This window comes from Muntiacus reevesi, chromosome 1, assembly GCF_963930625.1.
Source record: "Muntiacus reevesi chromosome 1, mMunRee1.1, whole genome shotgun sequence".
Lineage (NCBI taxonomy): Eukaryota > Metazoa > Chordata > Mammalia > Artiodactyla > Cervidae > Muntiacus > Muntiacus reevesi.
This window is the reverse complement of record NC_089249.1, coordinates 114752887-114778352: the sequence shown is the minus strand read 5'-3', so window position 1 is coordinate 114778352 and position 25466 is coordinate 114752887. Positions and strand designations below refer to the sequence as shown.

At 39.1% G+C, this 25466-nt stretch overlaps 1 protein-coding gene across 1 annotated transcript; it reads right to left on the bottom strand.

Moving 5' to 3' along the window:
* Positions 1–1618: 1618 nt before the first annotated feature.
* LOC136163505 (guanylate-binding protein 2-like) lies at positions 1619–16870 on the bottom strand. Its single transcript, XM_065927942.1, has 10 exons — positions 16666–16870; positions 16047–16174; positions 15016–15125; positions 10815–11011; positions 10231–10473; positions 7153–7433; positions 5528–5740; positions 3390–3492; positions 2702–2895; positions 1619–1732 (listed from the first exon to the last, which is right to left on the bottom strand). Exons 1-10 carry the CDS (start codon positions 16853–16855, stop codon positions 1619–1621), a joined length of 1773 nt encoding a protein of 590 aa, XP_065784014.1. The 5' UTR covers positions 16856–16870.
* Between the last annotated feature and the right edge of the window lie 8596 nt (positions 16871–25466).

Genomic DNA, 25466 nt, shown 5'->3' with positions numbered 1-25466 from the left:
GACCCCATGACTGTAGACTGCCAGGCTCCTCTGTCCCTAGGATTTTCCAGGCAAGAATACAGGAGTGAGTTGCCATATCCTTGATCCCATGGGCTATAAAATCCATGGAATTCTCCAGGCCAGAATACTGGAGTGGGTAGACATTCCCTTCTCCAAGAGACCTTCCCAACCTAGGGATTGAACTCAGGTGTCCTGCATTGCAGGTGAATTCTTTACTAGCTGAGCCACTAGTGAAGCCCAAGATGGAGACATACCAACCCTCAAATGCAACTTCTCATGGGGGATTTATTTACTTCAGATATAAAGGTGGAAGCATCCAATACTTAGAACTGACATTGGTAGAGCATCTGACATATGATCTGGAGATCACTGTACCAGGTGGTAATGGATGTGCTTGTTTTCTCTTGCTGCCTTCCCGTGTGGTTGGTATTATTCTTGGTGAAAGAGTAGTTGAGTTTGACTCCCTTACCATCTTGGAGAATCTGTCTGCTACCTACCGGGCTTAAAAATCATTTTCCTTTTAAGTTACTGAGAAGATACTGTTTGTAGCAGTGAGAACCTTAAGTGATACATGTCCTAAGACAATTGCATTAGGTTAATGTTTTTTTGTATTAATGAATTATTTTTATTTTTCTTGTTTCTTGTCCTTCCATACTAGACATTTGCCTTGAGTGGCTCCCAGGCTGTGATGTCATAGCAAACAGGAAGAAAGAAAAATGGGGTTAGGTAAGGTTTTGAAGAATTATGGTTATGAGTCTCAGAGGAATAGAAAGGAATTTTGAGCTAAAGTTTCCTTTTTGTGATTGTAGAAGTTCTTCTTGGAACTGTGGGTGAGGGGAACCAAGAAAAGAAGAGTAAAATGGAGAGACGTTGTGTGACCTAGAAATGGGGCAGTAATTATCTAGAGGGATTCTCTAGACAAAGAAGGTTGAACACCCACTCATATATCCATTTCACACAGGTGCAAGTAATTCCCCTACCAGTGTTCAGGAATCCCATCAGTGACCCCAGCAATGCAGCCTCCACCCAATGGAGAACTGTACACTCTCTGCACCCTGAAGTTAATTGTTCCAGGTCTCCCTTATTGGAAGCTGTCATGTGACCTAGTGATTCCGCTTGGCAGGAGTGATGCTTAATTGTGTTGCATGACTTTGGACACTCCCATCAAACTTTTCCTTTGTACACAACACCCCAACTCCATCCCAGTACCAAAGTAAATCCTTAAGTAAGACCATTGAGCTAAGGATAACTAGAGGGGTGGTTTATGTGTGGGGAAACAGTCTACTCTGAATAGAACACCTCTGATATTCCCAAATTGGATGTAAATGTATCCCAATTACACAATTAAAAGTCTCTCTAGAATCAATATGCATGATTTCAAACATAGGTTCTACTGAGGTATCATACTAGTCATTTATACTATATTTAATCATGAATTGAATTCTTCTATAGGTTAAACACTGCCTTCACATTTTATTTCATCTTTTCAAAGTTTAAGCCTCAATAAAAATGCATCTTATGACTTCAAGTTTTGTGGCAATTGTTTGACATCTTCAAGTTGCTCATTCACCTTGTTCTTAACAGATAGAAGCTGGTTGGAAATTAGGTCCTTAGGTTTTTAGAGAATATTACATGGTGGTGATTCTCTCTGTTTCCTCTTGAGGGCTACAATCTCTTCATGAAGTATCATGCTCTCCCTTTGGAACCCCTCCTGGAGAAGTCGTCCCTGTTCCTAAAAGGGAAAGTGGAGACTGAACACACACAACTTAAAACATTTCCCACATTTGCTAAATTATACATACATTAATTCCTCATGGGTTGTGAAACTTCTTTTTGAAATCTTTTCCTTCTTTAATTTCCATTATATGCATCTTTCTTGAGTCTACTATCAAAATTTTTCTGGGATTTATTTAGCTTCAGAAATATTCTTCTCTTATGGTTTCTAAAATATTAGTGACCCCTAGAATTAATTTTTTACCTCCTTCAACCTGATACAACAGTCTTTAAAGAAAAACTGTCCTTTTCTATCTCAACTCTATATCACATGAACTCCCAAATAGATATCCAAGAAGGCAAGGAAGATGAAGGAACATCATGGGAAGGTTACTACAAAATTCAGAGTCACAGCAGATGTTTAATCCGGATATTTAGTATAAGTCTCAAATTTTGGTAACAGAGGTAACAGAAATAAGTTGAGGAGATAAAGCCTACACTGGTCCATTCTATATTACAGGGTAGATATTCTGACTCAGCACAGATTTGGAGAACAGTCTGGAGAACAGGAAGATACTAGCAGCCTGGGTATGTACTTAATTGTATGATATGGAATTTCCTGGTGGCTCAGATGGTAGAGAATCTGCCTGAAATGCAGGACACCTGTGTTTGATCCCTGGGTTGGATAGATCCCCTGGAGAAGGAAACAGCAACTCGCTCCAGTATTCTTGTCTGGAAAATCCCGTGAATGGAGGAGTCTGGTAGGCTACAGTCCATGGGGTCGCAAAGGGGTCGGGGACAACTTAGCAACTAAACAACAAGATAGACTTCAATAACCAGAGATGGTTAGGGGTAGAAGCAGTAAGGGAATGAAATGTCTACTAGTGTTTGGGCTAGAACAGTCCTTAAACTGATATAATGCTCTAACTTCTAAGAGCTTTTGATTCAGCACGGTGGACGATAGAATGGAGATGCTACAATTGAATACCTGAAGTTTAAGGGCTAGAACCCTCTCTTGGTCTGCCATTAACTGGGCCCTCTCCTTTTGCATCTTCTCAGTCAATTGCTTCATATGTTCCTGATAACTCGCTTCTTTTTCTTGCATCATCTGTTCATTCTTCTTTTGCATTTCCTCTAACATTTTGTTTGCAGCTTCTGCAGCTTCAGACTTCGCACGTTCCACTTAAGAAGAAAAATAAGCAGAGATATACGCGAATCTTAACTTATTTTTATAGCTTTATTTCTGCTTTCACCCTTTTTACTTGTTTGCTTGTCTCATAAAGAAAGCCTCTTGTGTTTATTTTTGCACTGAGCAATCAGAATCTGACTGCCAGTGCAGGAGATGTGAGTTCGATCCCTTGGTGGAGAATATCCTCTGAAGGAGGGCATGGCAACCCACTCCAGTGTTCTTGCCTGGAGAATCCCATGTACAGAGGAGCCTAGCAGGCTACAGTCCATGGGGTTGCAAGAGAGTTGGACACAAATTAGGGACTAAACAGCAAGAATAAAACAGAAGACAAAGTAACATAAATATTGGTTAAGTAAAGAATCCTCTAAAAATATGAAATATACTTGCTATTTTTTACACTATAGTAATATATCAGGCGGACCAATGTGGCTAACATTAACATTTCTAGGGTTTTCTAACTATCTAGAGTGTTTTCAGCTGTTCTCACCTTCAATCTCTTTTTCCTTTTCTGTCAGCAACTGATCAGTCTGTAGAAGTGCATCAGCCACACCCTCTTTGGAATCCAAATATTTCCTCAGTGTCTCTTCTGTCTATTGATGTAGACCAAGTTAGAATTAGGAAATAGAGACTATGGGTTAAAGGAAAACCTAGCAGTACATGTTTCAATTCAATTTCATTTTACCCATTTTAGAATTTATTAATGAATATTATTTCAAACTAAACTGACTTAAAACCCAACTTTAGATCCACCCTCAAATTTGCTTCATTCTCAGTCACCCCAATGTTAGAAATGTAATCAATAAAGCTGATCTTCTAATTGTATGGATTACAAACCTTATGGCTGTTCTTTACATCAGCTAATGGTATTTGCTTTAGTTTCTAAGTAAAACCAGCAAGAGCCCATCAATTGTAACCTATTTCTACCAAACACACTGGTCCAGGATAGTACCACTTCTTGCCTGGACCATGGTATTAGATTCATAATTGGTCTCCCTACTTCCTTCTACTCTTGCTCCCTTACAGTCTGATTTCCTGAGAGCAGCTAGCGTCGTATCACTTTAAGAAAGATCACTTCACTCTAGTGCACCAAATCCTCTGCTGATTTTCCAGCTCTTTTCAAGTAAAACTGAAACTACTCTCAGGCCCCTCCAGGATACTATCTGGTTATCCTCTGGCCTTGAGCATCTCTCTGACCTCACCTCCTGCCACCTCTTTCTTTGCTCATTGACCTCTTGTCACATTTGTTAGACATAAACCAATTCATCCTTCTGGGATTTTCTGTTGTTTGAAATTATCTTCTTCTAGATACTCACTTGGCTTTCTTCCTGACTTCCTTGAAGACTGTTGAAACAGCACCTCACCAGAGAGATCCTCTCTAAAATTCTACATATAAAATAGGACCATGTTCCCTTTCTTTCCTAGGCCTGTACCCTACTTTATTTTTCTTCAGGGCAATTTTTGTCTCTGAGATAGCAGCTTCTAGAGTCACCCTAATATTTTTCTCCCCTTTGTTCTTAGTAACAGAATCTTTTTTTTTTTTTCCCATAAGAGAACATCATAGGTCATGATAAAACACTGTATTTTTTTTTAGTCAACCTCCCTTGTAGCTGGAGGTGGCCATATGATTAAAATTTGGCTAATACCACTTATGCAATGGTGTTATATTGGGCTTTTTACAGATCACCTTAAAGAGAGTTGACCCAGAGACCTTTTACTCTTCTGCTCTCCCCTTTTCTTCCCATCTGTAATATGGAAGGAATGGGTGAAACTCCAACAGCCATCTTACACCATGAATTGACCTTGAAGATGGAGGCTGGGTGCTAAGGTGCTGGAGCAGAACAGGAAGGAGTCTGGGAACAGCATGATTGTGGAATTGTCATAGCAGCCTGGACCCCTCTGCCTTACTTCTTGTATATAAGAGAGAAATAAACTTTTGTGTTCTTAAGACACTCTTGTTTTGTTTTTAAATAATATGTACCCAGACCTAATTCTAACTGATATAACCTGAGTATACTGGCACAAAAGCATACTTATGAGCCCAGAGTTTCCTATTAGCGTTTCCATTTCAGCTGTACCACTTATTACCTGTACATCTTAGGTGAGTTATTTTACTTCCTTCAGTTTTCTTATTTATAAAATGAGGACATTGATATCATGTACTTCATAGTGCTCTTGTGAGGATTGAATGAGTTAAGCCCATTTGTTTCCTAACAAAAAATAAGGTCTATATGTGTGAACCATTATTATTACTAGATTTGTTGTAAGCTCTACTATGTTGATTGCTGATGAATACTTTGAAAGAACATGCTTGATTTTTAAACTGCACTAATCCCAGTTATAGACATATAGTTAGGCCCGAGTAGAGAATTGTTGGATGATTGAATGACTAAATTGTTGAATAAATTCTGCAAAAGTTTTTGAAGGCTCCATCTGTACTTCCAAGGAGCACTACCATGAGATGAATCTGCTATTCATCTCATGGTAGTCTGTCCTATTGAATAAATCAGAGAATAGTCAATGAAAGCCACAGGCACCATTTACCCATTGCATTTTTGTTGTTCCCACTGTAGTTTGAAAGAATCACATCAGCAAGGCCCCAGAAATGGTGATCAGTAGGTAGCTTACCTGTACCCCCTTTCTGGGAGCCTGGTGGTACTTATCCTTCAGCTCCTTCATCTTCTTAGTAAATAGATAATAACCTCCTGGTTTAGAAAATGTTCCTTGCTTCACATCTTCATATAGAGGATTAAAAATATCCTGAATTAAACTCATGCAGTAATCTGAGGATGCTTTCATGTTCTGTTTACAAAAGTCATTTCGCTTTGCTTCTAACTCATCCTGTGAGGTGAAAAATAGCACAAATGGCACCATGAACCATGATGAGGATGTGAACCAAAGTGGATTAATGGGAAATAGTTCTCCTGCAGAGAATATGGTACACAAATATAACACCCCATCACCATGATGGAAGAGTCTAGAAAACTCCTAAATAGAGTGCTGGTTTAAAAAATACATCTACTTCTCTTTGTGTTTATCTGAAGCTTTTATCCCCATGGTTTTTTTAGCTTCAGAGAATGATTCTCTAAGCATAAACACTGCTCCATTTGAAAATTCTCTTTTTAAGTTCCTAATTCAGGAATAGTTTACCACACAATTGCTCAGTATGACAGGCCTGCAGGAAGTCCCTGGTTCCACCAATTTGTGACTTAGTGACATGCAACCTTCAGGAAATGAGATTATTTTGTTGGCAAAACACAGGAAATTGTATCTATCTCATAGATTCCCTGTCAGGATTATATGCAGTGGTATAAAGTGTTTAGCACAGTGACTTCTCTGTAAGTGCTCAAAAGGGTCAATGGTTAGTGGTACGTTCTTTAAAATAACAGTACTTTTGCATATTTTCTCAATATAAAGCTAATGAAAGTAATGGAGATTGTACCGCAGTTAATGTCTCTATGAAGAAAGCCTACAGAACACCATTTTCACCTACATTCAATTATAGAAGAGAACTTGCATGTTTCTTTGGTCTAGAAAGACATCCATAGCCTGCTGACCCTCACTATTAAGTTTCATCAGAACTTTTGAAAGCAGGAAGGTACGATTTGTAAAATTCTGCCCTACAAGTCAGGGAAGGGATTGTCATCTGTCAAATGATTATTTGTCATACAACAATCCTTCCTTAATTTGGAAGAACTCAGACTTGAGTTCTCAAATAGCATTTTAATGATCGATTTTTCTTGTCTTTCTGAATATTTTATTGTTGCTTTACATTAAACACAATATATTTTCAGGGTTTTCACAAAGAAGCGAATCCTCCTATATTATTAGCAGGGAATATGAAAGCACTGTGTTTTTGACTAACTTTAAATAAAAAAATAAATTAAAAGAATCTTATGTAAATACAGTCTTGCAGTTTACTTGTTTGATTAAAATATGGCATCTATAGGGTAGAGATTAATAGATGAGGATATTTTTAACAACAATAGTTGGTCGTAGTACCATAGTCTCCAGGACTAAGGCTAAGAACAGTCTATTCTTTTAGTAAAGAGTGCAAATGAGTACATATAACTGAGGGCTGCTATCCCTGGATCTGGGAGGACTACTTGTAGCAAGAAAGGCTTGTTCACATTGTTGTATGGAAGAAACCAATACAATGTTGTAAAGCAATTAACTTCCAATTGAAAACAAAAACAAAAAAAGAGAAATGCCCAGATTTTTCTTCCTCTCATTAACCAGAACAGCAAACATACCCCTAATTTTTTCTGAAACACTTGGTCCACATCCTTGAAAGAGTTCTTCATGAAGACTTCAATGGCCTCTTTCTCACTGGCCCTGTGCAGGTCCAGCAGCTCCTGGAGGGTTTCCGTGGGCAACTTCAGCTTCTGGCCCATCTGCTGGTCATAGTGGGCAATGGCCTTTTGCACTGCAGCCAAGTTCTCGGTCTCGGCCAAGGTCAGGACTGCATTCTCCATGCAGGGCAGATCCCCACTGCTGATGGCATTGACATAGGTCTGCACCAGGCTCTTTAGACCTATGAAGGGAATTTAAAAATCAGTGACTAAGAGTTGGTGAGACAGAAGAACAAGTTGTGTTAGTTTAGTCCTGAGCATGCAAATTTAATCATTCTGAGTCAACTGATAATGCACTTTTTATGCTTTTTGGGTGTTGCAAGCAGTAGTTTTACGAATTTTTAAGAAGAATTGTGATGGGATATTTTGTTATCCTCTAGGTTCAGAAGAGTTTAATGCTTCCCTTTCCTCCTCCTTCCTTCACCCAAATGGAAGCTATTGGAATGAATGGGTTAGAGTAAGGATATTTTGCAGACAAGATGGTAAGTCTTAATCTTTTCTTAGCCTTCCTGAATCTCTCTTTCTTTTTTAAATGAATTCCCCTTCCCTTCTGAATTCTAAGTAATATAAAGGTCAAGGAGACATTTTAATGTACACAAGCACGTGTGTGTGTAAATGTAAGTGTACATGTGATGCATCTCACTAGTTCTGGGCCTGGCCTAAATAAGAGGGTCTTCCTAGATATTCTTTCATCAGAGCTCCATGCAGTGTGATCAATTCATCCAAGTTTGCCAGGGAATTCTGGTTTTAACACTGAAAGTCTTACATACCAGGAAATCCCAGCCTTGGGAAACTGGAGTGATTTGTGGTCCTACAACTACTAGTTCTTGACTACGATAAGCTATCACTTAATACTGGTTAGAATGCCATTGTTCAAAGGTCTACAAATAACAAGTGCTGGAGAGGGTGTGAAGAAAAGGGGACCCTCGTACACTGTTGGTGGGAGTGTAAATTGATGCAGTCACTATGGAGAACATTATGGAGGTTCCCTAAAAAAGGAAAAATAGAGTCCTCTTATGACCCTACAATCCTAATCTTGGGCATATATCCAGAGAAAACTATCCTTTGAAAAGATACATGGACACCAATATTAATAGCAGCACTATTTATAATAGTCAGGACACGCGTGCACGCTCAGTCACTTTAGTCGTGTCTGACTCTGAGACCCTATGGATTGTAGCCCACAAGACCCCTCTGTCCGTGGGATTCTCCAGACATGATATTGGAGTGGGTTGCCATACCCTCCTCCAGGGGAATCTTCCTGACCCAGGGATCAAACCTAGGTCTCTCGCATTGCAGATGGATCTAAGCCACCAGGGAAGCCCCATTCAGGACATAGAAGCAACTAAATGTCCATCAACAATGAATGGATAAAGATAATATGGTACATATATACAATGGAATGTTACTCAGTCATAAAAATGAAATAATGTGATTTGAAGCAACATAAATGGACCTAGAGATCATCATACTAAATGAAATAATCAGACAGTGAAAGACTGATATCATATATCACTTATGTGCCTGTGTGCTAAGTCACTTAGTCATGTCTAACCCTTTGTGAGCCTATGGATTGTAGCCTGACAGGGTCCTCTGTCCATGGGATTCTCTAGGCAAGAATTCTGGTGTGGGTTGCCATTTCCTCCACCAGGGGATCTTCCCAACCCAGGGGTTGAACTCAAGTCTTTTATATCTCTTGCATTGGCAGGAAGGAAACTCAATACTAAATAATCCAAATCTAAACAACTTCATCCATTCTGGAAAACTATTCTTCCTCCAGATATTTCTTTTAGTAAATAACATCTTTTCAAGTAGTTGCTTAAGCTCAGAATCCTAGAGTCAAGCTTAACACTGCCACATCATTTCTTCCACCCACCCACATGACTTCCCTCATCAAAACTTATGGATTTGATATTCAAAATATGTGAGGATTCTGTTAATTTTGACAGTCTCTATTGCCACTATCTTAGCCTTACATAATCACCATTTATTACAAAATATGGCAAATACCATTCATCTTCTTGTTGCTTCATGTACATCCCTCCAACACATTATCTATAAAACATTCTGAAGGACTGTATGAAACATAAATTACATATCTTTACCTCTTTGCCTGTCATTCTTCAAGATCTTTTCACTGGGCTCAGACTTTAACCTCCTTGAAGTCACCCGCAGGTCCTTTCAGGTATGGTCCCCTTTGTACTTTTCCACCATGACACCACTCTTATTCACTCTACTCTTGTTCAGATCACACTCTTTTCTTAAATTCTTGTAGTTGCAGAGTTCTTTTTTGTCTCAGGCCTTCTCTCATCATATTATCTCTGTCTGAAAACTACTCTGACTATTCTTCTGATTAACTCCTACTGAATTTTAAGTTCTCATCTTACATGTCACTTTCAGAGACAAATATTCTCTGTCTTTGAATTCAAAGTAGCTTGTTATTTTAATTTGTTGTGCTTATCACTGTTTAATCATTAGGGTTACATAAATTGTTTAAGTACCTTTTGTTCCCATTATGTTTGAATGAGGATTATGCCCAGTCGTTGGTGCATGGTAGGCACTCTTAATCAGGGTGCCTAATCACACATTTTTGCATTGATTAACAAGAGAATTGTGTTAAGGTGAGAGGAAAAGCCTCACATACATGGAATATTGCCTTTTCCTGACTTCGTCAATAATACACCTTTCCTGGAAGGAAATTTCATATAAAGGAAGTTGAAAAGTTGGTGGAGAAGATTGCTACACCAGGATTAGATTCTAGTTCTTTCTCTTTACTCATCTGACTCATGTGAATATTAGATAATACCAGAAATAATTTTAGTTCATATGTAAAATTCACAATGTGACCCTTGTTGTGTGTTTTCCTTGGCATCATTAGACTCTGTATTTGTCAGAAGTAATCCTCGTGCCTCCCACTTCTGTTGTCTACAATGGGCAGTAGGGGAGTTCAGGTAAGGAAAGAGAGTAAGAGGGACTCACGAGGCCCATTGACTGTGATACCGCCTGAGAGAGTCTTGGCCTTGGAATGGCTGAGGATGTAGCAGCAGAAGTCTGCAACTTGTTCTCTGAATTCAGGGTTCAAATCTTCCTCTTGTAGCTGTTCCAGGTGGCTGAGGTGCTTCCTATGAGCAGGGCGATCAAAGATGAAGCACTTCTTCTCTGGGAAGAACTTTCGGATACATAACCGAGGTTCATTAAAATTTTTAGTTTTTTTATCATTTCCTAGAGGAATGAAAATCAGAGGTTTTACAACTTCAGGCTACTTCAGATATGTGCCCTTCAACTTTGTGATTTGCACAAATCCTATATAAAGACATAAAAATTAACTAATCATGCATCAGACCCAATAATTAAAGGGGTAGAAGAATGAAATTTCTTTCCTTCTCCAAGAAGGAAATAACTTAAAATTAGATTGCACTGATTTATCTAGGAAATGTTTCATTTCCTCTAATAGAACAGCCAGGATAACAAAGTTATAAAATTATAATTTTCAGCATCTACATTAAAATGGTCATTCTGATAGTTTTCTCTTTTTTTGTTTGCCAACCATGAGTCCCAGTAACCTTTCTTTAGTTTCAGTGAATTTTCCAGGTACTCATCAGCAGTGATGGGCTGTCCATCTGCTTCCAGTTCCAGGGAGAAATCTCTCAGAGTCCACACAAAGTCTGGAAAAAAGCTCACAAAGTTGGCTGAGTCTTGGACCTCATATTTATCAGGTGAGGATTTTGCCCTGATTCGATCTGTCAGCTCTGTCACATAGCTGGGATGCTAACACAGGAAAACTGCAGAAAAGGAGTAGCACCTTTTATGCTATACTGTTCCCCAAAGCTTATCTAAAATAATTTTTCTTGATTAACCCATTCATTCATTCCACAAACATTTATTGAGCAATTACTATAAACCAGAAACTGTCCTAAGGACAAATAACATTGTGATGAGTCAGAAAATGCTACCATCTACATTTTAGTGAGGGCTTCCCTGGTGGCTCAGAAGGTAAACAATCTGCCTGCATTGCAGGAAATCCAGGTACAATCCCTGCGTTAGGAAGATTCCCTGGAGAATGGAATGGCAATCCACTCCAGTATTCTTGCCTGGAAAATTCCATGGCCAGAGGAGCCTGCCTGGCTACAGTCTATGGGGTCGCAAAGAGTCGGACACAACTGAGTGACTAACACACACACACACACATTCTGGTGAGGGGGACAGATAATAAACAAATAAACAAAAATATAATATACCTGAGATTTTGAAATAGTTGCCTTGAAGAAAAATGAACCTCAGCTAAACTTTAGAGAATAACTGTGTGTATCTGTGCATGGTGATGGTTTATGTGGTAGCTCAGGTAAGTTCATTCTGAGGTGATCATTGTGCAGAAATCTAAGTGAACTGAGAGAAGCTGCCATGTACTAATCCACCAGAGAAACCTTCCTGACAGAGGAAATAGCTCCTGCAAAACCTCAGAGGGGAAACTATTGAGAATGTCTAACATATAGCGGGGAGGCCAGCGCGGCTAGGGCAGAAGTCCTGGAATAGCTAAGGTCCAGAATATGAAGGCACTGTAGGCCATAGAAAGTGTTTGAATTATAATCTAAACTTAATGGGAAGCCACTGAGAAGCTTTGATTTGAGAGGGTAATATGACCTGATGTTTGTTTTTAAAACAAAAACTGGCAGGTAATGCACCTATGAGAGGCAAGAAAGAAGAGAAAGAGGTTAGGTAGTTAAGATAACCCGGAGGTGAGAAGATGGAAGCTTAAGCTGGAATTACCTTGAAGAAGTGGTGGGAATTAGCCAGCCTGGGCAAATACCTATGACAGGGGAGCTGACCAGACTGCGAGCAATAGTTTGTAGCATATAAAGAAAGGAATTGTCTAGGATGAATACTAAGCTTTTGATCCAAAAATCTCTATGAGTGCTATGGAGATTTACTGTGATGTTGAAGGAGGGCTTTTGGTCAAAAATTTAAGACTTTTCCAGAAATAATCCCACACATGTATGGATACCTTATTTTTGACAAAGGAAGCAAAAATATACAATGGAGAAAAGACAGCCTCTTTAAGTGCTGGAAAAACTGGTCAACCACATGTAAAAGAATGAAACTAGAACATCTTCTAACACCATACACAAAAATAAACTTGAAATGAATTAAAGATATAAGTGTAAGACCAGAAACTATAAAACTCTTAGAGGAAAACATAGGAAGAACACTTGATGACATAAATCACAGCAAGATCCTCTATGACCCACCTCCCAGATTAATGGAAATAAAACCAAAAATAAACAAATGGGACTTAATTAAACTTAAAAGCTTTTGCACAATGAAAGAAACTATTAGCAAGGTGAAAAGACAGGCTTCAGAATGGGAGAAAATAATAGCAAATGAAATAACTGACGAAGAATTAATCTCCAAAATATTTAAGAAGCTCATGCAGTCAATACCAAAAAAACAGACAACCCAATCAAAGACTGGGCCAAAGAATTAAACAGAGATTTCCCCAAAGAAGACATACAGATGGTTAATAAACACATGAAAAGATGCTCAACATCACTCATTATTAGACAAATGCAAAATCAAAGCCACAATGATGTATCATCTCATGCCAGTCAGAATGGCCATCATCAAAATGTCTACAAACAATAAATGCTAGAGAGGGTGTGGAGAAAAGGGAACACTTTTACATTGTTAGTGGGAATGCAAACTGGTGCAGCCACTATGGAGAACAGTGTGGAGTTTCCTTAAAAAACTGGGAATAGACGTGCCATACAACCCAGCCATCTCACTGTTGAGATTCCCCAAGGAAACCCAAATTGAAAGAGACACATGTACCCCAACGTTCATTGCAACACTATTTACAATAACTAGGATATGGAAGCAACCTATATGTCCATTGACAGATGAATGGATAAGGAAGTTGTGGTACATATACTCAACGGAATATTACTCAGCTATAAAAAGGAACACATTCAAGTCAGTTCTAATGAGGTGAATAAAACTGGAGCCTATTATACAGAGTGAAGTAGTCAGAAAGAGAAAAACAAATATTGTGTATTAACGCATATATATGGAATTTAGAAAGACAGTAATGATGATCCTATTTGGAAGGCAGCAAAAGCGAAACAGTGTAAAGAACAGACTTTTGGAGTCTGTGGGAGAAGGCCCGGGTTGGATGGTTTGAGAGAATAGCATTGAAACATGTATATTACCATAGGTAAAATAGATGGCCAGTGCAATTTGATGCATAAATCAGGACAACCAAAGCTGGTGCTCTGGGATAACCCAGAGGGGTGGGGTGGGAGGAGGGAGGGGAGGTTCAGGATAGGGGGACACATGTGTAACCGTGGCTGATTAATGTCAATGTATGGCAAAAACTGTCACAACATTGTAAAGTAATTATCCTCCAATTAAAATATATTAATTTTTTTTAAAAGAATCCCCCATATATTTCTACTTTAATTGTGTCAGAAGCAAGATAATAAATATTCAATTCATTATAATCACTTAAATATTTAAGACTTTTGTGGTTTTTTTGCATGTTAAGTTAGAGATGTTTCTTACACATCTAAATGGAGACTTGTAAGCAACTAGATACACAATTTTGTACCTGAGAGTGGTGGTCATGATTGCTTATACAAATGTCATGGTAACTGAGATAAAGGTGCTAGTGAAAGTGCAAGGCTGGATGAGATGGCCTAGGGACTAAGAAAAGAAGAATAGAAGTCCAAGAATCAAAGAGCTACCATACTTAAAAGCCAAGAAGAAGCTGAATGAGAACATGAGTTTTAGAGGACACCAAGGGTTTGGCAATGGATATTTGTAGGGGGAGGTCATCAAATATGACTGCAGTTTTGACCCCTGAGATGGACCCAGGCAATTGAAGTATGTTCACCCTCTTCTCCATCTTTGGAGTGTGCACTGCACTTGCCTTCCCCATGCTGGAAGCTGCACAAAGACACAGCTTCGTTGAGATAGTAATGTGCTGCTAAGACCATCTGGACTGTTTACTCAGTGGGTCCGGTTTAGGCATCTATAGAGACTTTTAAAATTTGGCAGGTGGGTGTGGAAATCTGTTAGTCTTCCAGTCACCTAAGAAAGGATACCTAAGTAAATTCCCTTGCTTATTAAACTTGCCAGCTGCCAGTCTCAAGTGATCTGCCATTCTCTTTTGTCTCTCCTTACTGTCTGGCTGAGCTTCCCAGGTGGTACCAGTGGTAAAGAGCCCTCCTGCTAATGCAGAAGACTTAAGAGACATGGGTTTGATCCCTGGATTAGTAAGATCCTCTGGAGGAGGGCATGGCAATCCACTGCAGAATTATGGCCTGGAGAATTCCTTCGACAGAGGAGCCTGGTGGGCTACAGTTCACAGGGTCACAAACAACCAGACATGACTGAATTGACTTAGCACACACACACACACACACACACACACACACACACACACACACACACACACACACTGTCTAGGGACTGGGGTCAGCTTAAGATTACACACAGGAAGCCCCTGAGGAGATTGTGACCCCAAAATATGAACTCAGATAGGAGGCATATAGAACCTTGTGCAGCTAAGTGTCTGAGGATGATGTGTGATCAGAAAGGCTTGGGCTTCTGGTGGTGACTGAGGTAAACAGGGATGGTGAACATAAGCATAATGGGGTTCACTAAGAAGGGGACTCCTGAATTCTTCTGCAGTGGACCACCACTGTAACTGGTGACAAAGTGAAGCTGTTCTTTTCCGGATTTCATGTTGTCTATCCACAAAAAGGATACTGTAGTTGGTCCATGGCCTGCTGATTGATGGTTCCCATGCTGTTGTATACAAAGGTGCTGCTCAGGAGAACCGCCAGGGCAAAGATCCAGGAGTCATTCTGGTTGTCTCCCTAGAAGTCATTGGAGAAGCCACACCAAGTAACTAAGAGCACATGATTCCAGTTCAGATGGACAGACTCTGAACCCAGCTGTCTCTACTTGGAAACACATTAATCATTTCCCTATGCAAAGTTTTATCCATCTGTACATGATTTTAAAAACATAAAATCAATGGTGTAGTGAAATTTAAATAAGACTTTATATAACTGCATATGAGAGTGTAAAGCAAATAAGCACTTGATCAGGTAATAGAATTCAAACCTATCCCTTGAACTGAGAATATGATCTTTTGTTCCCATGACATGTCATGATGAAGCACTTTTTAAACAGTAGTTAAAGTGTACCCCTTTAACAAGAATTTTCTAAGACTTCTAAGAGTAGTAATGTATGATCCTTTATGAATAAAGTGCTGTTATCAGGTCTTATACTCTGCTTCTCTCACTAATTTTACAGCTGTGGATAACACTGTTTCCACCATCTTTCTGGATTCCCACTCTGACAAGTCAGACATATTTATAAACTTTCTAGTTAGGTTTAGACACACCTTCAGTAGCTTTATCAGAATGCTTTCCTACATTATGAAAGGAAAACAACTTTAAAAGTCATTAGTCATTATTTTATGAGTTACAAAAAATATCAGTGGGCCTTACTGACCACTCTCAATGCTTATATGTGTGGCCAAGATATGCAACAATTCTTAAATTAGCCCATTATTCTCAAACTTAGTGTTTAGTGCTCTCACATAAACCTCACTTTGGATTGATTCAAATTGTATTTGAGGTCAAATCTTGAGCACAAACCAGTAAATAAAATAAAATAAAAATATAATACATTAATAGTATATATATGAAGCACAATTCAAAGGGTGGGAAGTGACAGTGCAAAAGGGCTACTGATTTGACATAAACAGGATTAGAAGATTTGTTTTTTACCTTCTCCACATCCCCCAGGCCCTCGGTATCAAGTAGAACCAGAGCATGGTCTGGCTTCTCGGGATGAGGCATACACCACATCCAGATGCCCTTTGTATGTGACTGCACCGTGGAGCCCAGAGAGAAGCCTGCAAGAGGGTGTGGGGAAAAGAGAGGATGGATTTTTAATAGCAGGTGGATTGGATCTGGAAATTGAGACATTAGGTAATAAAATCAAGGTTTAAATAAATAAATGAAAGCATAATCAATATTGATCTTAATTATGGAAAAAGAATTTAGAACATTCAGTACAAACTGAAATATTTGTATTACCTTAGAGATCAGTATAAGTTTGATGTTAATCCACATACATTTTAGTAAATGTTTTATTGTTTATTATTATCTGTGTTAGTTTTATTTATAACTACTATAGTACTTTCAGGAAGGCAAGTTTATACTTTAAAGAGGAAGTTAAGGCACAGTGGGAAGAAAAAGTCGACTCTTGTCCTCCAGCACAGGATGAATGTTAGAAACCCATTCCTCCCAGGCTTCTCACTTCCTCTCCTCTCATCACTGTGCTGCGTGCTGGGGGTGTGGGTGGACAGAAGGGACTTGGCTGGGCTCTGCCCATGTCACTCACCCTTTTTCTTCCCAGCCAGCTTGTTCATCAGGTAGGACTTGCCTGTGCGGTAGGGGCCCACGATAGCCACCACCACAACAGGCTGGTTGATGGCAGACAGGATATTCAGAGCTTCTTGTTTAACCAACAGTTGCCCATTGATGTTCTCAATGAGGCACTCTGGGGCTGACATGTGGATCTCTGAGGCCATGTCCAGGGTGCCTCCTGATCTTAAAGGGAAAAGATGGCATGGAAACCAACATTTAGTCAGTGAACTGAGTGAAAACTTTACAGTTAGGATCAAAATTTGGTTTTCTCCTTGAACATTGTTCCTTGAGTGTTTTAAAAAACCCAGTGGCCACTTTAAGCTTGTCCTATAGACTAGCCCACTGGTTCTCTTTAAAAATAAATTTATTTTGAAGGAGCTTCTGAGTTCAGTTCAGTTCAGTCACTCAGTCGTGTCCAACGCTTTGCAACCCCATGAATCGTGGCACGCCAGGCCTCCCTGTCCATCACCAACTCCCGGAGATTACTCAAACTCAAGTCGGTGATGCCATCCTGCTATCTCATCCTCTGTCGTCCCCTTCTCCTCCTGTCCCCAATCCCTCCCAGCATCAGGGTCTTTTCCAATGAGTCAAATATTCGCATGAAGTGGCCAAAGTATTGGAGTTTCAGCTTCAGCATCAGTCCTTCCAATGAACACCCAGGACTGATCTCCTTTAGGATGGACTGGTTGGATCTTCTGGCAGTCTAAGGGACTTTCAAGAGTCTTCTCCAACAGTTCAAAAGCATCAATTTTTCGGTGCTCAGCTTTCTTCACAGTCCAACTCTCACATCCATACATGACCACTGGAAAAACCATAGCCTTGACCAGATGGACCTTTGTTGGCAAAGTAATGTCTCTGCTTTTTAATATGCTATGTAGGTCGGTAATAACTTTCCTTCCAAGGAGTACACATCTTTTAATTTCATGGCTGCAGTCACCATCTGCTGTGATTTTGGAGCCCCCCAAGAATAGTCTGACATTGTTTCCACTGTTTCCCCATCTATTTCCCATGAAATAATCAGACCAGGTGACATGATCTTAGTTTTCTGAAAGTTGAGCTTTAAGCCAACTTTTTCACTCTCCTCTTTCACTTTCATCAAGAGGCTTCTTAGTTCCTCTTCACTTTATGCCATAAGGGTGGTGTCGTCTGCATATCTGAGGTTATTGATATTTCTCCTGGCAATCTTGATTCCAGCTTGTGCTTCTTCCTGTACAGCATTTCTCATGATGTACTCTGCATATAAGTTAAATAAGCAGGAGCTTACCCTTACACAAAATCATACATTGGATACAGGGAACTTCCATATGCCATTTCCCCAGCTACCCTATTATTAATATCTTATATAACCATAGATAATGATTGAAACAGGACTTTCATACTGAAACAACACTATTAACTAAGCTACACACTTTCCCCCACGTCATCAGTTTTCCTTTTGCCCAGTTGTTTTCCTCCTAGCTTTCCCTTTGTTCCTAGTGTCCTTTTCTGAGCCAGGCTGCGATTCAGGATCCTTTGCCCATTCACCCGTTACCTTGGCTTAGTCTTCTCTCATCATTGGCCATTCTTCATCTTTATTTTGTCTTTCATGACACTGTCATTTTAGAAGAGTATTGGCCTGTCATCTTGCAAAATATCCCTCAGTTTGGGTTTTTCTTATGATTCCTCATAATTAGATTGAGGTTGTTTTTTCTTTTTTTGGCAAGTATGCCGTGGTTGTGATGTTCTGCCAGTCTCAGTGTATCATATCAAAGGTTGTGTGATGTCTATAGAACATACTCTGGTGCTGTGATGCTAACTTTGCTCACTTACTTCAGGTGTTGTCTGCCAGATTTCTCCACTGTAAAGTCACAATTACTTCCTTGTAATTAAAAAAGGTAAATTTGGGGGAGATATTTTTGAGACTTCAGATATATTCTCCTCAAAGTTTCATATCGTTTTTTCAGTGCTGATTTTAACATCCACCAATGATAATTCTTGCTTGTAACAGTTATTACTGTGGTGCTTGACTGTAGATCTTTTGTACTTCACCATTCCTTCAACATTAGCTGAGGTTCTACTTCAAATAAGAGCTGTCCCTTCTTCTCTATTTTTTCCCTCATTTAATTATTTATTTGTATCAGTATAGACGCATAGTTATTTATTTTATTTTATTCTGTGAGGTTTAGTACTTTACTATCATACCCTTGTGGCTCAGCAGTAAAGAATCCGCCTGCCAAGCAGGAAAGGCAGGTTCGAACTCTCGGTTGGAAAGATCCGGGAGAAGGAAATGGTAACCTCCTCCAGTATTCTTGCCTGGAAAATCCCATGGAGAGAGGAACCTGGTGGGCTATAGTCCACGGGATCACAAAAAGTCAGACACAACTTAGTGCCTAAACAACAACAAACAAATTGTTATTTACTTATTGCTTAATTCGCCCCAGATTTGTTCTTTGAGAGCTTCTTCAGCCTGGCTCCGGGGTGGTTTGGCCATGCTTCCGTCATATTCTAAGCACTTTTTTACTTTGTGGCACCGCAAGGTATTCCTGGTCCATCTTGTTCTTTGCCTGAGTCAGCTCTAGATCTGACCATTTCTCCCAGAAACCCTGATTCCTTTCTTTGGATAACAGAACTGTGATGCCAGAATATAACACTAGGTGTGTACCTAATTTCTAGGTCCCTCAGTGGGCCAAATTAAGAAATATATGTATGAATACTAGCACATGTAGGTACATCTATATTTTTTCTGTCTTTCTGTATACAACCTTAATTTCCTGCTGATGTTTTCAATTGGAGGATAATTGCTTTACAATGTTGTGTTGTTTTCTGCCATAGAACAGCTGAATCATTCATAAGTATATATATATCCCCTTCCTCTTCAGCCTCTCTCTCACCCCACCATCCCACCCCTCTAAGTTCTCACTGAGTGCCAGGCTGGACTCCCTGTGTTATATACTGCTCATGTTTCTCATTGCAGTTCAACACAACAGGAATTACTCAGGCTTCACCTTTCAACTCCATACTCTGGCTATGAAAGACACAGCTGTTATTATAATAAATTTGCTTATGTGCTCAGTCCTAGTATACATATAAAGTAGTTTCAAAGTTGCTAATCTATTTACTAATTAAAGTGCATTATTACGATACAGTTGTTTTTGCCTCTAACATAATATATATAGTCAAAACATTGTATTCTGGAATTCTTAGATTAGTTCTTTCCTTCCTCATCCTCTTGAGCTGTTAGTTTATTCATTTGTAACACAGTCAGTTTCATTTGTTACTATTTGTGCTTCATTTAGGACTCCCCCATATCTTGACTGGTCTTCTGTGGTAGCTCAGAATCCGCCTGAAATGTGGGAGATCTGGATTCATTCCCTGGGTTGGGAAGATCCCCCAGAGAAAGAAATGGCTACCCACTCCAGTATTCTTGCTTGGAGTATCCCATGGACAGACCAGTCTGGCAATCTACAGTCCATAAGGTTGCAAAGAGTCGGACATGACTGAGTGACTAACATTTTCACTTATTTCACATCTTGGTTAATTTTAGTATGTAATTATTTTTTGAGTATGTGAAACATTGCATAGTTCTAAGAGTCAGAGCTTTCCAAAAAGCTATACTCAGAGAAATGTCACTTTTTCTTCAATTGACCACTCCATTCCTATTCCACCCTTCTATTCTTGAAAGATCAGTTGTGTCCAACTCTGTGTGACCCCCAGGGGGTCTGTGTAGCCCACCAGGCTCCTCCACCCATGGGATTTTTATTCTTACTACCTCATAATCACCCATTCTCTGAGAATAAACCAATCTCATTAGTTTCTGGTTGATACTTCCTAGATATCCTTTCCGTAAATTAGATATATTTTCTTATTCACATTTTTAATAGGAAATATCACATTTTACACATATATGGAAATCACTTTATATCACTTCATAGAAAGTTTTCTCATTTTTTTGATGGGTGCCTACTCCATTAAATGTATATACCATAGTTTACTTAACCACTCCTATGTGTGGGCACACAGACTGCTTCTAGAGTTTTTCAATTACAGTGTTGCAATGAATAACCCTGCTTTCATATTGTTGCAGCTGTTTCTTCAGAATAGATTCCTGGGAATGAGGTTGCTCTGTCAAAAGGTAAGAGTATATACTTTTGTTGCTTATTGAAAAATTCTTTTCCAGAAGAAGGGTATACCAGACTGCATTTCCACTGGCTCAGCTTGTATCACATTTCCATAACATGGAGATTTTTTCCCTTGTGTCTCACATCTTCTGACTTCATTACAAAATTTCCTTTCAAAGCTTTTCACCTTCAAATTTTGTTCTTTGGACAGAACACTCTGAGCTGTCTCACTTCAGGCATAGATAACAGGCAGCCTGCATCTGGGGAATATTGTGTCAAACTTATTTATAGAATGTGAAGGACATGCCATCCTAACCCAGTCTTGGACCTGGTTTCTCCCAAGTCTATTCCTGGGCAAGCTCTGGATCAGACTGAGACTCAGGATCCCCAGTGGCTTCCTCCTCTCAGGGAGAGGCACTCCTGAACTGCCACAGTCCACCCTGTCTAACGACTCACTGGTTCTTAACTGTTGATCTGCATCTGAATTCATGTGTTTTCACCCAAGACTGATCCCTCTAATCTGAATCTCATTCTTCATGACAAATTGAAATTACAGTGGAGCAATCATAGTTCAGACATACAAAACTAGAGTTGAGTGCCATTAAGAATTTAGTCTAAGACACCTCCTAGCACTATGAAAAGCTTGAATTTTCTCTGACCTGTATCACACCTAAGGACACCATCAGCTATATTTGGGACAACATCTGCTACCTGCAACTTTATGGTTCAGGGCTCCCTCCTCCCCCCACCCTGTGGAACCTTAAAACCACTTCAGGAATTTAAACCAATTTAAAATCAATTCAGCAACCAATTCAGGTCCTGACTTTTTGCCTTAATTATAGTCCTTAACACAGAATTGTAAATAAATGGTCTTAGTTTTGACCTTTATAAACTTTTTCTATTTTGTAGTCAAGAGGAACACAAGTTTTTAAGTGCTTCTTGAACTCGTCTCCCAGGTTGCAGTCCTAATAAACCTTAAATAAAACACCTCTTCATTTTAATCAGGTCATCGTTTCTGAAATTTTTGTTAACACTCTATATTTCACTCAATTATGTTACCAAATTTTGACCTCCTTGTGTTTGAAAATTGATTCTTTATTATCTCCACATGTATCAACTGGCATATTGCTTTTAATTACTTCAGGTAATGAAGCTACTCTTATGAAACATGATTTTATAAATGATCATGTTTCCTCTCTGAACTCTGTTCTATATAGAGTATTTATTTGCATGATTTTAGTCATGACCTCTATAACTAGGACTTGATGATTTGATAATTTTATAGCATTAAGAGAAGAAGGAGTTTTCTTTTAGTAATGCCCTACTTATCTTGTTAACTTCAATGTCTCAATCCCTGTAACTGGAAGTGATCATGATAAAACTTTTATTAACATTTTCAGATAACAACAAAGACAGACTAAAGGATGCTGGGTTTTATTCTTATCCTGTAAGAAAGCATGATTGCTTCTATTATTGTTGATTACTTCTGACTTCTTTTGGCTGAAGACTGGAATCTCATATGATGCCAGTCTTGCCACCTATCTGGCTTCCCATTTCTCTAGGAATGGCTAACAAAAGGCTGTTTTTTTTTTTTTTTTTCCTGTGATAGTACTGTACTCATTTCCTCTTACAACAGTGGCCCACCAGAACTGTGACAAGAAGATTGTCTGGTTTTTAACATGAGGCATAGCACTTTTATAAAATGAGAATCAATCAGTTACTGACCAGAAAAAGTGGCTGCACAAAGATTTTGTAAGTTCCCAAATTACAATAACCTGTAGCCTTTTTTTGTAGACCCCAAGTTCTAGAACTTGAAAAGTTTGCAATAAAGACAGAAGTGAACTCTAAACTTTAGTATGTGGGTTTTATCAAAGATGAAGACACTTTAACAAAGTGTCAAGAAAGAATCTTGAAGCATTCCTGTCTCTCAGTTTAGACTCTGCCTCTAATTAGACTCTGCCTCTAATTCCTCTGCCTCAGTTTAGACTCTGGAACCTAATTCACCACAGAGCTCAGCAGCGGGCACTCAGAGGACACCCTGCTGCCCAACATCAGACTTTCATCTGAACTCATGACAGATCAGGGTCTGCACAGCCTGTTTTGGTATGGTTGCTTTAGAGAATGTGTGCTGTCTCCTGTAAATCTCTTCCCACCCGGTAGAGAGATTTGCTAGAGGTGAGCAGAAAGCTGTTTCAACTGGAAGGATAGAAGAGCTTGCCCTCTCCATTTTTCTTCTGAGTTTAGTTATGCTGGTTTCAATTTTCTCTCTCACTGGCAATTTGGGCTTTATTTTATCCCTCCAATCTCCTGAGACTTCTCAGATTTTCCTCAGACACCCAATGATAAGAAAGCAAAACTGTTGGGCAATGTCTGCAAAGAAATAGACAGCCCTGAAACTGAAAGTAGAATCTAAGGCTACAAAGGAGTTGCAAGAGCTGTGCTAATAAGAGAGCATGACATGATTTCTCAACTGGAATCTTTACATTTTGTAATTAGAACGTCTTAGAGACTGCTGAAAAGAAAATGAGAGAAAGATCCATTGAATCAATTAAAATAATGCTGTTTATTTCTTGTTTGGAGACAGTCTGAAAACTATTAGGATGAGAAAACCTAGTATAACAATTTTCTATGTCCAGTTAGATTCAGTCACAATGTAGCTGGTTACTCGTGTTTAGTGAGTGAGAACTGTAAGTTCTCCTGGGGAATGACTGTGTCATACATTTTTGAATTCTCCATACCTAACCCTAGTACTGGTGCTTAGTGCTTAATAAGTAATAAAAAATGAGGTTAGATTCCATTTTTTGCACACTTGATTCATACCCAGTGACAACTTCCTTATATACATTATCCCCTCTTAGTCTTATACCACAACATTTTTACCACAATATTATTTACTTTTACCACAATATTAGAGAGATTTATAATATGTTAAAATCACAAGGTAGTAAGTATGATTGAACCCCAAAAGTCTTTCTCCAGAACCCATGCTATCAACCACCTCAATACCTCTGTGTTTGCCAAGTGAACAACAATAATAATAATGTTTCTTATTTATCAATTGCTTCCTAGGCCAAACTCTTTACATATTATTACTTATTACATATAATAATTAGACAGCTTGAGTTTGCAGTAGTCCTTGGGCTCTTTGGGGCTTCCCTGGTGGCTCAGCTCATAAAGAATCTATCTACAATGCAGGAGACATAGGTTTGATCCCTGGGTTGGGAAGATCCCCTGGAGAAGGGAAAAGCTACCCACTTCAGTATTCTGGCCTGGAGAATTCCATGGACTGTATAGTCCATGGGGTCACAAAGAGTCAGACAGGATAGAGTGACTTTCACGTTCACTTTCTTTCACTTGTGTTCTTTTGATTGAGGACTTCTTTGGGACTTTGACTTACTCTTTTCATGGCCTTCCAGCTGTTTAAAGGCCTCTGTGTTCTACATCCAGAGAAGGCACTGGCGACCCACTCCCGTGCTCTTGCCTGGAGAATCTCAGGGACAGGGGAGCCTGGTGGGCTGCCGTCTGAGGTCTCACAGAGTCAGACACGACTGACGCGACTTAGTAACAGCAGCAGCAGCAAAGTTCTCCAGAGAAAGCAATGGCACCCCACTCCAGTACTCTTGCCTGAAAAATCCCATGGATGGAGGAGCCTGGTAGGCTGCCATCTATGGGGTCACACAGAATCAGACACAACTGAAGTGACTCAGCAGTAGCAGCAGCAGCAAAGTTCTCGGCACATAGATGATGCACAAACAGTTTTGATATAACAACCTATGATTGAAAAACAGTGGCACCTAAGTGTAATCAAATATATACTGTGCACCAATCTTTGTTCTATGCATTTGGTATTAGTATTAGAAAGAGTAAATGTAGAAATATAAGCGAAGTAGTAGATTTGTCTCCATTTTATAGACGATAAAACCTTAGGCTCTCAGAGACTATGAATTGTCAGAAATCCTAGACTAGTAAGCATGAATTTGGACCTGAATTTGAAACCATCTAGATCTGTCTGACGTTGAAGCTGATGTTCTCTCTATTAATGTATAGTTTAAGGCTCACAACAATATTTTAGATATGGAGCAATTATTATCCCCATATCTAATAAAGAAAAAGAGTCAGAGGGTAAGAAATATGTCAGCCTAAATATTCTTCTGTACTTTAAAGTATACCCTTCATATGTTGGGTACAGTGTTCTATGGATATTCAATAGATATTCAATAGAACTTAAAAGAATTCAGTGGAATTCCTTTCTTTGTTCTTCATTACATTCTATGTCTCTGAATTTCCATCTGGCAGTATATACAAATAAATAGTAATATAATATAAATATGAATAAAACTAATCTTCACCTGAAAAATTACCTCCTATTTAGTTGAAGAGAGAGTTAAATAATAAACTACTAAATGGCAAAGATTAGAATCAGTGGGAATAAGAAGAGCAAGTACAGACAGAACAAATTGCAATGCTATAGCTATGGTGGATGCTCATTTAAAATCAGACTTATAACACCAGCATTAAGCCTCAGCTGAGAGCTTGAGGACCAGACAGTAACCATTTAAAACTGGCAGAAATGATGACTTTTGAATGAATTGTCCGAGGCCAATGAACATCCACAAGGAAAAATGAGAAAATGACTTCCATGTCATACCATACACAAAAGGTAATTCCAGAAAGATTG